At 32.7% G+C, this 16,039-nt stretch overlaps 2 protein-coding genes across 3 annotated transcripts in view; one reads left to right on the top strand and one right to left on the bottom strand.

The window, feature by feature from the left end:
- The window catches only part of LOC140449952 (very long chain fatty acid elongase 7-like), a 64,561-nt gene extending 52,268 nt beyond the window's left edge, over positions 1-12,293 (top strand). For both annotated transcript variants that reach the window (XM_072543371.1, XM_072543375.1), the window contains exons 6-8: positions 2,967-3,023; positions 9,281-9,523; positions 12,020-12,293. In XM_072543371.1, coding sequence (XP_072399472.1) covers positions 2,967-3,023; positions 9,281-9,523; positions 12,020-12,238 — 519 coding nt within the window. In that variant the 3' untranslated portion in view covers positions 12,239-12,293. The remainder of the gene's footprint in view (positions 1-2,966; positions 3,024-9,280; positions 9,524-12,019) is intronic.
- Positions 1-16,039, bottom strand: part of Sh (Potassium voltage-gated channel protein Shaker) — a 566,859-nt gene that overhangs the window by 39,949 nt on the left and 510,871 nt on the right. The gene's annotated exons all lie outside the window — the stretch shown is intronic.

Below are 16,039 nucleotides of genomic sequence, written 5' to 3'. Positions count from 1 at the left end.
TTAAAATAACTAAAAAAGTATTAGTGATAAGCAAAATCTTAAAGAGTAAAAAATATAGGTTTTGCTTTTCTGAACATTTTGTTTTTTTTTTTTCATTTTTCTGTAAGACAAAAATTGGTTGAGATATGGCTGTTAAAGCTGATAATGTTTGCATACACTCGTACTTCGTGATTAGTACCTCGTTTAAGTTCTTTTACAACTTCAAAACTACAACCGTTTAAAAATAGGGGTTAAAAAAATCAATTTAAATGATCTGTTACCCTTTAAAAATCTACAAAATGGTTTTTTTTTAAACCTCCTTGCATAAAAGCTAACCGAGTTAGGAGTAAAAAACCTTAGATTAAGTAAAAAACCAAATACATATTCCAGGAGATATCAGAACGCGTATTGGCGACGTGCAAGTACTTGGATGTGATACGAGAAACGATCGTGCGCGAGTAGCGGAGAAATGTTGCATTTTTTACTGCACATTTCATAGATTTCATAAATTCATATTGTCAGTTCTCAAATTGTCATATTTCATATTCGTTTGTTTATTTACACCTTCTGTCACTAAAGAAAATGGGATTTAGTAAATACTGTGTTATAAATTGTAAAAATACAACAAAAAATTGTCAATTTAAGTTTTATTCGTTTCCAACTTCAAAGCAAAAATTACTACAAAGAGAAAAGTGGATTTATATCATAAAAAAGCATAAGTAACATAACCTAAATTATGCATTATTCTTGCGCCCGATTTTAAAGTCAGTTTGAAATAAATAATAAATAAAAGTTCACTTTTAAGTGTAAATTTTAGTTTCATAACACTCACTTAGAGTTCACTTTAACCCAAAAATCATATGGCTCAGAGGTGACTGAAGTTTGTCTAATTACACTTGCTTGTATTACATAGCTTTGTCCATTTTTTCTAAATTCTTCCACATTATTAACATGATTTGCCATTTGTCACTATTAAAGCTTTACCCTTTGACTCAGTGTTTGGTTGAACAGTTATTTGGTGATTTACTTTCTCAAATCCAGTTTTTATTATTGCATCCATATTAACAGTAATGCTGTAATTTAATAATATATTTATTTGTATTTACACTACTACATACAACGTTTACCTTTTAATAACATACCGACATAACCTCAATCTTACTTTTTCTTCTTATTCTTTTTTGGGGCTACGTCCTTGACATTTATCCGGTAACCTCGATCTAACATGAAAGCGCAGTAAATTTTGCTGATTTACTACACCAGGTGTCGCTCTTCCGAACTTGCACGGTCCAAATACTGGAGCATTGTAAGATACACATAATGTACTATTAAGGCACAGACATAGTTTCACCCATCCTTACAATCTAACTGTTGTTTTTAAGTTGAAATAAATTCATAACATTTTAATTAAAAAAAATTTTATATTTATAGTTTAGATGTAAAAAAAATACTACGACTATTCGAATTTCTTCGTAAGGGGTTGTTTTTATAAGAGTAAAAAATAATGTGGTAAAAAACTAAACCAGTAAATAAATCTAAATTTAATGTCGCTATATAATTAAATAATTCTAAATTTCTTGAATTCACAATTACACAATTTTTTTCTAATAGGGGTCGTTTCACCCCTAAAAAGTAAAAAGCAACCAACGGAACAAGTCTAATTTTTAAGTAAAGGGTGAGTATAATCTAAATCCAAATTTGTATGCAACTCAGTGGTGACACGTTATCACCGTATTTCACGTTCATTTACTGGACTTTGTAGGGATTAACAAATTTAAGCCATTTAACAGGTAGTATTGCTGACGTAAACTAAAACTAATATGGATTAATATACTTCTACGACACAATATTAAATACAGTGATAAGTGCCTTAAGAACCGGCAAAATAACGCAAAAGATAGAAAACATAACACGTTGTGAAATAAAAAGAGATGAAAGTAGTAGAGGTGGGAAATTATCGATAAAAACCTCTAATTTACATTAAATTACATTAGGACTATCGATAGTTTCCCACCTTTAGACGTTAGTATATGAGCTAGTTGACTTCAGTTATAATATTACAAGTATGACGTCGAATATTTACATTTTTTAAATTTCGCATAAAGTAAAAACTGATTGAAGGCAATAAAGCAAATGTAAGTAAACAATTTAATTAGTAGTAATTTGATAATTAATTCTGTTTTGACGAATACAGAATAACAAGCTATGATAATTCTGTATTGAGAAGAGTGTATGCGACGTCTCAAATCATAGTTTATTATTGATCAATACTTTAATTTTGGATAAAAAAATACTCCTACTAAACTGTTTTTACTTACATTACGTGATACGTATTACTATGACTGAAGTCAACAAGCTCATTAGCTAACGTCTAAAGGTGGGAAATTTTCGATAATTCTAATGTAATGTAAAGTAAATTATAGGTTAATATCGATAATTTCTCACCTCTACTACTTTCATCTCTTTTTATTTCACAACGTATTATGTTTTCTATCTTTTGCGTTATTTTGCCGGTTCTTAAGGCACTCATCCCTGTAGAAAAAGAAAGCAAGAAAAAAGGTATATAGTGACAATAATTTATACCAACTCTTTAAAAAACATTTATCATCATAGATCATATTTCTACAAAGTAACAGAACTGAAAAAAAAATAGAGAAAATTTAAAAAGTACGATTGACTGACTAATGATGATGACTAATGTGATTAATATTAATTTTGTTAATAACCTTGTTAAAGAAACATGTTTATTTGATTTACCAGAATAACAAAAATAATTATACTAATTTACTTTGCTTTTAATTATAAACATACATATATTTATAATTCCGCTATAAAAGCAACCGTTTTGTATAAATAAAAAAGCTGCACAATTTAATAGGTGTTATTTTAATTACCTAAAAAATTTAATTATCATAATTAGCTAGTCTTCTTTTATTTTGATGTATGTTTTTTACTTTTACTTTAGTAAAATTCTAATTGTATTTTAGATGGTGTTGGCTGCTTACTGCTATTTTCTGTCCAAATTTACTGAATTTGTAGATACGGTAAGTCTTTGAAAATATACTATGTTATGCAATTTCTTTAAGAAGTGTTTTTAAACTTTCTCTCGTAAAGGCAAAAAATCTACTTCATTTCGAAATGTTAAGGTTTTAAGCAATTTAATGATATTGTGCAGAAACAACGCATGTCCAGAAAACAAACGACATAAAAAACGAAATTCAATGTTCAACTGTTTTTTAGGTGAATAAGGTGTTGTTAATCCAATAAAATACTAGTTTTATTTTAACAAAAAAAAAATATTGGTTTTTCTGCAACTTTCTTTTTTTGGGCATTTGGGCTTTCGGCAAATCCTGGATAAATAGTCTAGTTTAACTATTTGCAAATATTTATTCAAAACACGTTATAATAGCCAAGGTAATGAAGCAATTAACCTACCAATTTTTTGCAGATGGATTGATCTCAATGAAACTTGTTGCATTAGATTCGTGGCTAGAGACTTAGGGAATTTTGTGAACTAAAGTGATGAAAACATAATGAAAATTGCATATTAAACAAGGAAAATGGGCAAAATGGTCCCTATTATGGGCCTTGTTTTCTGGAGTTTTGTAGAAATTCGATACTACCAAATCAGTTTAAACTCCTTACACCAAGATTTATGAGGTCGTTGACCAAAAGTATCATGACAACGATGGTCTCGGAGGCACCTGTTGCTTAGGTAGAGTCTCGTTTGCTGGAGTTTTGCCGAAATTCGATACATATTCAATACAACCTCGGAGATTTTTAGGATCGTTAAACAAGAATATTATGTCGGCGATGTTTTTCGAAGTTCTCCCTGAACTAGTGTTGTGGCAATCGTTCATTTTACAAGGAGCGATTCGATCAGTGACCGACTCGGAAAACGATCGAATCATTTTAATCGTTCGTTCGTTTCAATACTTTTCGTTGCCGTTTAAAACAAATAACAAGTAACCGATTGATTGAGCTATATAAAATGTATAAGGATGCTTACACCGCCGATTTGCACGTGAGCTATTCATGTTTTTACCGTATTTTTGTAACTGATTTTAACATTGGATTTTAACATGGCACAGTTGAAAGAATTAGTCCAATGACTGAACTTCGTATTCACAAGCTGAGAGCGGATGCGTTTTACAAACTAATGAAGGAAGTTCCCAGTATTACTTATAGTTTTGTTTTTGATTTGCAGCAAAAGTGCACTTACTCCCTAAAACTCTAATCGGCGATGCCTTTTATCGCCGACAAATTGCATTCTATGCATTTTGCCGTGTGCCTATTGACTCAAAGGCATCAACATTTTATACGTGGAATGAAACGCAGGGAAGCAGGGGAGCAAATGAAATCGGATCTGCACTCATCCATCACTTAAGACGCCAAGATCTTTCGTCTTTTTCTGCAGTATCGTTGTTTTGTGATGGTTGCGTTGGCCAAAATAAAAATACTCATATTGTTTATGTTTTGTGCCATTGGCTTAAAAATGAGGCTCCACAGAATTTACAGAAAATTCGTCTAACCTTTCCGACTCGTGGCCATAGTTTTCTTTCAGCTGATCGAGCTTTTGGCCGTGTGGAGGAGCGCTTGAAAAAAACTGATACCATCATCTCGAGCGAAGAGTATGCTTCTATTTACGAGGAGTTTAGCTCTGTACAGAAACTGGGACATTACTAGGTGATATACGATATCTAAAGCCTTGAAATAATTTATCAAAAAATAAAAGGAATCAGCCAAACCAAACGCTTCATTATTAAGAAAATCAAAACAAGGGACCGGCATACTTCAACCAAAATAAAATTCTGCGCCAACTATAGGTTTGATAGTGAAACAGAAACTTTTAGAAGCATTGTAAAAAAAATAAAAATGATTTTCTTCAGGCTCTTCCCCAAATCCCACTATCTCATTCCGTGACCGAAGAGAAAAAAACGATGTCCTTCATTTATTGCAAACCCACTTTGGACAAAATTGGAAAGACATCCCTGATCTTCATTGGTATATTAATGCTCTTCAACACAAAGTTACTAGTGATCCAGATCCAGAAACTCACAACTACCATGATGGCGAGTGTAATTACTTGGAGGATGAGCCAAAAAATATTCACATTAAAATTTTTTGTACTCCGTATTTTTTTTGTTCTTATGGGTACCGTTTAATATATTTTTTCGACAAGATATTGTTAGTTTGACAAAAGTTAATATCTCCCATCTTTTTTTACAAAGCGCGATATCTCCAACAGATACATGGCTATATTTTGTTAATGCAAATCAATAAAAATAATGTTAATTAACGTTTTATTTCTCTAAATCTAACCTCAATTGATCACGTTATCTAAAACTTCGAAAATTTTAGTACAACAGCTGCAGAACGTTTTTACGTCTCCTGAAAATTTTTGAAAAGTGGATTTATGCAGTTTTGTAAAAAGCTCCTCATGTAGTATTTGCAAAATAACGCAATCATTCAGCCGCATAGCATATATCGGCCCTCGTCACAAGTGGACCGAGGACCGAGGACCGAAAGTAATGAGAGTATTGGCTGTGCGATTTTGTTTTGGTTCAATATTGATCGGCGCCGTCGGCGGTTGATCAATAGATTTGTGTCATACGATTCGATCGTTATGAACTAGCGGAATTCGGTCGTTCATAACTTTGAGGTGATTGAATCAAAATGAACGAATCTAACCTGAACATCAGGTGCCTGGGAAACCATCGACGTCATGATATTTGTGTTCAGTGACCCCATAATTCCCTGTTAATTGACTTTGTACTGATTTTGTATCAAATTTACCACGTGACTCAGAGACAATCGTCGACATGATGCTCATGATCAGTAACCTTAAAAACCCACCAAGTAACAAGTTTGCGCTAATTTTGTATAGAATGTCCATAAAACTCCAGACGATGCCCATCCTGGGTAGCAGGGTGTCTCGGAGACTATAGCCGTTATGATATTCGTATTCAGCGATCCCAAAAACTCCGAGTAGTAATACGGAACACATTTTCATGAATTGTTTCCGAATTACAAATTTATTATTTTTCGAATTGTCCTTGATCAATAATGCAATTTTAATTTCGACATCACCACTTTAGTTCACAAAATTTCATCACAAATACACACAGTGCAAAAAATTGGTAGGATTTGTGCTTGCATTTAAAAAAATCTTTATATTTAATCAGTAGTGGTCCAAAGAAGAATATTTTTATTATTTTAATTACACTAAATTGTAAAATTTTTATATTGTTCTTTTACTACAGAATAGTTTGACTAATTTTTTCTGATTGGCACAGATTAGATGTATCTTTGAAGGCGCCATGTATAAAAGCTATATAGGTTAAAGTTGTTATAATCTCCTGTTTTGCAGTATCGTAAACAAATTGTTTAAATTTGCTGATATTGAAGTTCATATTTGTACTGCGCAGTGTAGACCTAAAAGCAATTTCTTCTGTTGTGGTACTACTATTTACAATCATATTGGTTATTTGGCGAATGCAACATTTAACAGGAAATCAAAAATCTAGTAACTAAGGCAAAAAAATGTTTTCTGGAAAAGTGAATGCGAAGAGCTTGATAAATACATAGTGCCAAAAAATGAAGTGAAGCAAGGAAAACGATAAAAACCTGAGAACAAACAGAAAAGAAGTGAGTTGAATAGATTTAATAGAAGAAAGATCTTGGATTGAACATAACGCACAACTTCTGACTGAAACAAGGCTGCAATTTACAAACACAATTACAACAACATATGAAGTGGAATACGATGAAGACGATGAAATATTACTACAGAAAGTCGAAGATGCAATATAAAATCAAAAAATCGAAAAGCATGCGAACCGCAAGGTATACCGAACGAATTACTAAAACACAGCCCAAGTTTTACTGGAATTACTGTTGTATGTTTTTACCTTATTCTATAAAACATATGATTTGCCATCAGAGTAGACAAAAGCACATATTAACAATATTTACAAAAGATGAGATATATAGAATTGTTTAAACTACAGGGAGCTAATTATCATAAAATTGAGAAATAGGTGACACATTTAGAAGCACAAAATGGCTTTCGTACTGGTAGATCATGTATAAACAGCATATTTTCTCTAAATCCTAAAAAAAAGGTTATTAAGAAACGATTAGGCCACAACCTTTGAACTTATGTAGTCTTTGTAGATTTGACAAAGTCATACGATAGTGTACCACTTTCAATGCTCTGGGCAGTAATGCAAGAAATAAACAAAATAAAATATAAAAGTAGTACCAACAGCTTTACAAAATTATGACGGTAAACATTAAAACTAGAAACAAATTAACTAGACAAATTCCTATTAGTAAGGGTCTTAAGCAAGGCTGCTGATTAGCACCTACAATCTTCAATATGTATTTTATGAAACGCTCTCAGTGTGAAGAAAAAAATGGAGCAGTATGGGCATCTCAATCGAAGATGGAAAGTTGTACAAGATACACTTGGCTGACAAGGCCTTTTTAGCTGAAGACAGATATAGACTATATGCTTAGAAAACTGGAAAAGGAGTACACCAAGTGTGACCTTACAATTATTAATATACAAAGAACCGGGTACTTAGTAGCAGCAGAAAAACCAGAAAGCTTACAAATTAAATGAGTACTACAAAATCAACTGAACCCTTCAAATACTTGGGAGTCCAAATAGCATCAAAGGCAGAGAGTAACGAAGAAATATATTTTACGTTGGCCAAGCAAGATCAGCCACATCAAACTACATGGACTACTGTGTAACAATAAAACATAACGTGTAACATAAAATAACAAAAGAAAATAATAGAAGAATTTATAAAACAATAATAGAATGTATTGGGCGATACGGCGCCTATTTCTAGGAAATGAATTAAAGAAGTAAAAAAAAATTAAGACCACTGAAATAGACTATTGGAGATGATGTTGCCGGCTCACTAGACTTGATAGTCTAAAAAACGTAAACGAAAGGAGAGAAATGGAAATTAACCTAGGCATAATAGACACTATCGAAGCAAAAAGACTAAACTGGTATTTATACCTGCAGAAAATTCGTGAAAATAGGTGGCCAAAAAGGTAGAAAAATTAACTCAGCCCATTAGAAGAAAACGAGATAGACCAAAAAGATGTCGAAGATGGAATGACAGCCAGATATTTAAATACTGAAGATTGCTTCGACAGAAAACGCTTAAAATTAGGATGCAAGAAATGGCCCTGCTGTAAAAGACTTGTCTATAATATATACTGGTGACTCTGGGTGAATCGCCTGTTTAACCTTTATCCTCCTGTGTCAACGTGTAGATTGATTCTCATCATTCTTTTTTCTTTTATTCTACTAATATGTTCATTTCACTTTTTTTGGTTAGCACTTATCCAAAATAATTAACGAATGTATACCCCACATGTATTTCTTATATTTTTAATTGTTTCTCTATTTTCTGTTTAGAAAAATCTTTCCAGCGATGCCACGAAGTAAGTTCCTTTATATTATTTAAGCAATCGTTTGGTTTTTGTTGTTTTTGGTCTAGTTTCTGCAGTGTATATCATTATTGAACTTAGACAGCTTTGTGTATTCCAGATTTATCCTTAATGCTATTGTTTTTATTACGCCATATTGTATTGCTTAAATAGCCAGCTCCTTTTGTTGTTCTCGTTGTTTGTTCTCTTATTTCTACTTCAATATCGATATAGCCTAAGAGTTCTGTCCCTATTTAAACATTATTTCTTGTTGAATAATTGATCCATTCACCTTGAGTTTACATCTTAGAAGTGTCTAATAATAAAATATTTGAACATCCCTATCTCCCACCTTACATTTTCTTATATTGCGCTCTTCCTTTGGTATCTCATCCATAATAACGTTGCAGAGTAACGGACTCATTGAGTCACTACGATGAATGTCATTTCGAGCTGGTATTGGATTGGCAAGTTATCCGTTTATTTTAGCTTGAATTAATTTTTCTTTATATCTCTGTTTTCACAGTTTTCATAAGAATATGTGGAATTTGCCTATCATAGAGGAGCTGTATAGTGTTTAAGAATATAGCAAATGTTGTATAAAACAAAAATAGGCACACTAATATTATTTATTATTAAAGTTTACTAGTAGGTTAGATATTACGAATATTATGACTGTTACATTTATCAATAAGTTGATGCTAAGTAAAATATATATTCTACTAAAACTTGTAACTGCACACTTTACTGTAGTAATTCATTGAACCATTTATTTGGACTTCTAATGTTTTGCTTACATATACTGCCAATCTAGTAGAAATTAAGTGTACATAATATTTTATTTTAGATCCTCTTTGCGTTAAGAAAGAAGGACAACCAAATCACACGCCTCCATTTATACCATCACGGCATTATGCCGTTCGGGTCTTGGCTTGCCGCAAAGTATGCTCCTGATGGCCCCATGACTTTTCTGGGATTAATCAACTCACTGGTTCACGTCGTCATGTACTCCTACTACATGCTAAGTGCCATGGGACCAAAAGTACAAAAATACCTGTGGTGGAAGAAATACATCACCATGATGCAACTGGTAAGAATTTTAGTAACCAAATACTGTAGATTTATCTTAAAGTGACTAGATATAATTATCTTAAAAGCAATGTCAATGTTCATTATCATTACTGGTGTTACAGCCCTTATAGAATTTCGACCTTCTAATGTTCTGTGTCATACTGTTACGTGGTGTGCTTAGGTTTTTCAGTTGGGTGCACCGATCTTTTTAACATCTTTCGTTCCCGTCTATCCAACTATGCTTTGGTCTACCCAAACTTTTTCGCGTTTATATGTTCTGTAGCTCCAAGTTGGCGCCTCCATATTCCATTTTAATAAGCCGCTCTTTCTGTCAAAAACTATAAAAAGGAGTCATCGGATTTAGTTATGATCCATATCATAGTATCAGCACTATACTAACCTGTACAGTACAATCCTAACCTTGTTTTTTGAGATAAACATTTGTTAAATAAATATTTTGATGTGCCATAGTACTATTTGTTTGCGAGTATAATACAACTTTTTATTTCTTCTGATATGTTGTTTATCAAATCAATACATACGGACGATAAAAGAACTTAATCATAACTTTATCAAGAGCAGCTATTTTGAAGATTAGGAAAGTTCCTAGTAACCAAAGTCTTAATCTGCAAATCCAATATCGCACGGTAAAATATTATATCCACTCTATTCTTCGTTATGGTGCCGAAGCTTGACTTGTGAATCTTAACTTGATGAGAAAGTTGGAAGCTTTTGACATGTGGCTTTTTAGAAGAATTTTGAAAATACCATTGACCGATCATATTACAGACGAAATGGTGTTGCACTGAATGGGAAGAAACAAAGAACTTTTGAGCACCAATAAAAGAAGAACGACAGCATATTTAGAACTTAGAAATTAGAAGTACGAGTTATTGCAGCTGGTATTGATGAGTAAAATCGAGGGAAAAAGGGGCCCTAGTAGACGACAAAAATATCCTGGCTGAAAAACATTCGCAATTCAACCAGGTTAAACACAAAGACGCTTTTAAGAAAAGCAGAAGATGGAGATAAATAATTTGCAATGGTTATAGCCAACGTTTATTAGTGGACTCGGCATTATAAGAAGACGAAGAATCACAACTTCGACATACCCTTGCCTAGTAATCTATAAGTTAGTGAGGAAAATTATTATATGTTAATAGTAATTATGTTTAAGTGACAATGATGGAGGTAATAAAATAAAGAAGGTAAAGAATAAAAATGTAAAACACTATTTTATTTATTGTGAAGTTGGTTGCCTATGTAAAGTAATGTTAATTAAGTGTGCAACTTATGCACAAATGTAAGAAGATAAAATAAACTTAGGGCAAAGTGTAGAAGTGAGGTTGACGAAAATTGAAGTTGAAATAAAAATGAATTTTTATTAAGAAAATCGGACTAATTAAAATTGGGGTTTGAGAATGTATTGTTGCAGAATTTTAACTAAAGATGAAATTGAAATCTAGAGAAAGTAAATTGTTAAGGAAACAGGACACTAAAAGTATGAAGGGCAAAATGTTAAAGACGAAGAAGAATCATAAAAAGTAATTTAAAAATGGTGAAGACATATTTAAATAGTAGAATAGAACAGAATAAAAGAAAACGAAGGGTTGTATGTTGTAATAGTAAAGATGTTAAAAAAAGGGCTAAAATGGAATGTCAAATGATAGAAAAAGACGAAATTTAAAGTGATCATATGAATGAAAAGTGGGGATTGAATATGAAAAATGATTTGAATTAAATTAATTATTGTGTGTAGAGTAAAGTTGGAAGGTATAATGGAAGAGACTGATACAATACAATAAGTTTCTGGGTGATGTTAATGGGTGTTTAGTTAGGAAGTCGAAAGTTAAATGCTACTTAAAAAGATGAGGAGAAAGTACCACAGTAATATAGTGGTGGGAATTATAACTAAAATGACTGAACAGAAGTAAACTGGGATGACTGAGAGAAAAGTTGACGGTGTATATTAGTAGTGAAGTCACGAATAAAGGAGGAGTGACGATTGATGCAATTGAGGCTAGTCCTCATTTCTTTAACTATCTGTGTACAGGTCCAGACGTAAAATATTTTTGTCTTGTATATTGTGAATTAATGTGAGACCATCAGGGATGTTCAGATGGTGTTTGTTAACTTTCAAGTGAAGGAAAGATGCTGAAGTATTTTCTCAGAGTTTTCTGTAGATATAGTTAATAATGATCTATATGTTCTACCAATATAGGAAGCATCACAATCAGAGAAAGATACAATTTTTAAACTCCACTATATTTCATATAGTGGATGGAATTTTGGTGTTAATTACCATGTATATATATATATATATATATATATATATATATATATATATATATATATATATATATATATATATATATATGCATAATAGCCAGTATTCTGTAGTACTCCAAGCGTTCGTAGTGCTAGTAAATGTACATTGATACAGCGATGCTACATATATAGAAATTTGAAATTGAAAAAGTAATTGTTGATTTTAAAATACTATTTTCTGTTGTAGATCCAGTTTATCCTGACGTTAACTCAGTCACTATTGACCTTCTTTTACGGTTGCAACTTGCCTACAGCCATCAGCATCTTTAATATTACTCAAAGTGTTGTCTTCTTCGTAATGTTCTTTGACTTCTACATGCAGTCATACAAGAAGAAGTCTTCTTCAAAACTAGCAACTAATGGAGTAGCCAAGACAGTTCCAGTAAAGGAATTGAAGAGCCAGTAAATTTATAATTATAAGACTAAAAATAAAAAAAAAAAATAAAAAAATTAGTAAAATATGTGTTCGTGTTTCTTTTACTCAACTCAACTCCATACCTTAATTCTTTTATTATTTTTTTATTCTACAAGTATTTTATTCTTTACATAATCCATTTATCTCGGTCATAGATAGAATGTGTTGACGGTACTATTGCAGAAATGTTGGGAATATAACAAGAGTGCATATGTATACTTCATAGACTTTAGGAAGGCCTTTGACCGAGTGCAGCATATGAAGTTAATAGATGAATTAAAAAACATCAATTTAGACAAAAAAGACATTGAGTTTATTAAGGCTATATACTGGAACCAGAAAGCAGTAGTAGAAACAAATAATATACCGATTGCGAGAGGGGTCAGGCAAGGATGCGTCTTGTCTCCGACGCCTTTCAATGCGTACTCACAGGTCATATTCAGAAAAGCCTCATGGGAAAGAAAAGAGGGAATAAGAATTGGTGGAGAAATCGTAAACACCATGAGATTTGCAGATGACACGATAATTATGGCTGAGAGTATAGAAGAACTACAAACTTTACTAGATGCAATAAATAGTGAATGCATTCAAATGGGACTTGACATAAACACAGATAAGACCAAATTTATGATAGTATCAAGGAGTCCAATAAATAATGAACAACTAACTCTTGGTGGACAGCAAATAGAGAGAGTGACAAAATATAAATATCTGGGAGCTTACATCACAGAATTAGATCGAAACCAAGAGATCAGGGTAAGAACAGAAAATCTTAAAATTCAAGTAATTGTTCTGTGACAAAAATCTGAATACTGCGCTGAGACTGAGGTTTGTTGAATGTTACGTCTGGTCCCAATTATTGTACGGGGTAGAAACATGGACGTTAAAAGCGCAAATAGTTAAGAAGCTTGAAGCCTTTGAACTTTGGATAAACCGGAGAATATTGACAATTTCATGGACTGCCAGGATCACCAATGAGGAAGAGCTGAGAAGGATGGGTCGAGATAAAAAATTGTTGAGAACAATAAAAGTACGCAAGAATGCATACTTTAAACACATACTGAGTAATGATAAATATAGTCTTCTGCAGGTCATCATGCAGGGTAGAGTCGATGGCAAAAAGGGAATAGGTAGAAAGAGGAAGTCATGGCTGCGAAATATTCGAGACTGGACAAACATGACTGTAGACGAATTATTCCATGTTGCAAAAGATAGAGAAACTTTTAGAAATATGGTCGCCAACCTCCGTTAATGGAGACGGTATAGGAAGAAGAAGAATAGATAGAATGTGATAAATATTTGTTATGGTAATCGATGGATATGGTGATAAATATGGTGATTAGTCACAGAATTAACAATTTAAGCTTAATTGCACCTTGTGCTTTATAAACGAAACCACCAAGACAGTATCGAACTTAAATAGAGAACTGGTTCATCTATTGATTCAGTTACTATTTTATTAATTTTTAGTTTTAGTCTATTATCCCCGCTAGAGTTTATTGATAAGGCGATAAATATATGGAAAAGGTCTTTTTAAAATCTGATCAGCTAACAAACGTATTTTGGAGACAGATAATTCTTCTTAAAGTGCCCTCTCCTCAATGGAGGTTGGCTACTACAATTTTAAAATCTTCTCTATCTTCAGCTGTTCTTATTAGCTGTTCAAAATTTAGCCCTGTCCATTGTCGGATGTTTCTGAGCCACGATAGTCTTTTCCTTCCTAGGCCTCTCTTTCCCTCGATTTTTCCTTTCACTATAAGTTGGGCATATTGGTACTTATTATTTCTCAGTATGTGGCCTAGGTATGATGTTTTTCTAACTTTTACTGTGTTAAAAAGTTCTCTTTCCTTGCCTATTCTATGCAGCACTTCTTCGTTTGAGGTATGCGATGTCCATGAAGAGACAGATAATATGCTTTCATAAAAGCCTAGATATTTTGAACTGATTATAGATGAGTGCACGAGATGCAAAACTCGCTAATCGACAAAAATTGAAAAAAGTAGTTAAGCACGCCATCTTGTTCGTACAATATATAATTATTATTTTACACAAGTATTTGGAGCAAAACTAGCTTTTTAACACACGAAAATCCGACCCAAAAATCATGACTAGATGCAAAACTCGCTTTATGCATTGATGCGTGCGATGCAAAACTCTCTATTTGTACGGCGTTCAATCACAGCATCGGATTTTACTCACGTGGTTAGGGAAGGGCATCATGCATGTTGTTTGTTTCCTGGTGTGGTTTGACCGTTTGACTGCAAATAGACAGTGAAATTTCTGCAACCAATGATAAAGTTAGTTCTGCAATACAACCTACTCTAAAGAACTTGTGTAGAACGAAAATTACGACGGAAAGTAAAAGACAAAAGCTCAAAAGATTAAGGTAATAAAAACGATATCAATTTGTTAGAATATTTTTTTAAAACTGTGTTATTTTAGGCACACTTCGACACATTTACCGGAGTACCCGACCTTTGGACATAACGGTCAGCCAGGTAAGCCGTACTATTGTGCCACTTTAACAATGAGCGAAATTTAAGATTTTCATAGAAAACTGTATGCTTCTAAGGAAAAATGTAGACAAGATAGTTTTATAATTGCAACTTGTGAAGGCCAGAATTGCAAAAGATCAGGAAAAGGTGGAAAAGGAAAAAATATCCGTTTTGTATTATGTAACCACTTCTGCTAAAAAAATCCGTGTTTGTAAGACGGCATTCTTAAAAATCACATCCCTTAGTAGAGATCGGATTGAGAGAGTCATGAAAAACTTTGTTTTAAAAGGGAATATAGCACGAGAAACAAGAGGAGGTGATCGCATCCTTAATAAAAACGATGATAAAAAGTTAGCAATAAAACATTTCATTGAATCTCTCCAATGCATAGAGAGCCATTACTGTAGAAGTAAAATAAGATAAAAGTAAAGTAATGTAGATAACCAACTACATAATAAATTGGCATTTTTTAACACATACATAAATTCTAATTACAACATCGGATTTTGCATCCCAAAAACTGATTTATGCTCAACCTGCTTAAGATCCAAGGAAAAGTTGAAAAACAAAAATATTTCTAGTTCAGAAAAGCAAATTATTATCACCGAGCAATGTATACATAGACTTAAAGCAAAGGAATTTTTTGCCTTATTAAAGTAGCCGCTAGAAAATACAGCGGTTTTTTCGTTTGATTGTCAGAAAAATTTGCCTTTGCCTAAGCTTCCGGATCAAGCTAGTTATTTTAGTCAACAAATTAACTATTACAACTTTACGGTAATTCATGGATCATCAGCAGCACAGTTGGTTCCAGAAAATGTTTATTCTTATGTTTGGACGGAGGTGGATTTTCCCAAAAATTCTAATTCGATAGCTTCAGCTAATTGGGATGTACTGAATAAGTTTAACTTTCCCAAAAGAAATCGATACAATTCGTTTATTTGATGATGGATGTGGGGGGGCAAAATAAGAATATTATAATAATGACCATGCTTTCTGTTTGGTTGATGACGAAAGCTCCCACAAACATAAAGACCATTAACATAATATTCCCCGTAGTGGGACATTCTTTTATACCACCTGATAGGTTGTTCGGAATGATTGAAAGAGAGGTAAAAAAGAAATCCATTATTTTAAAAACTTCTGATTACGAAGATATTATAGCAAATAAGTCGACAATTAGAAAATTGGGTTTAGATTGGCAGGTGTATGACTGGAAGAATGAAGCACAAGTAAACACCAAAGCACCATCCTCATGGCACTTTCAGTTTAATAAGGCTAAAAGGTTTGTGCTTACTAA

The sequence above is a fragment of the Diabrotica undecimpunctata genome, chromosome 1 (assembly GCF_040954645.1).
Source record: "Diabrotica undecimpunctata isolate CICGRU chromosome 1, icDiaUnde3, whole genome shotgun sequence".
Lineage (NCBI taxonomy): Eukaryota > Metazoa > Arthropoda > Insecta > Coleoptera > Chrysomelidae > Diabrotica > Diabrotica undecimpunctata.
This window is presented reverse-complemented; position numbering and strand designations above follow the sequence as displayed.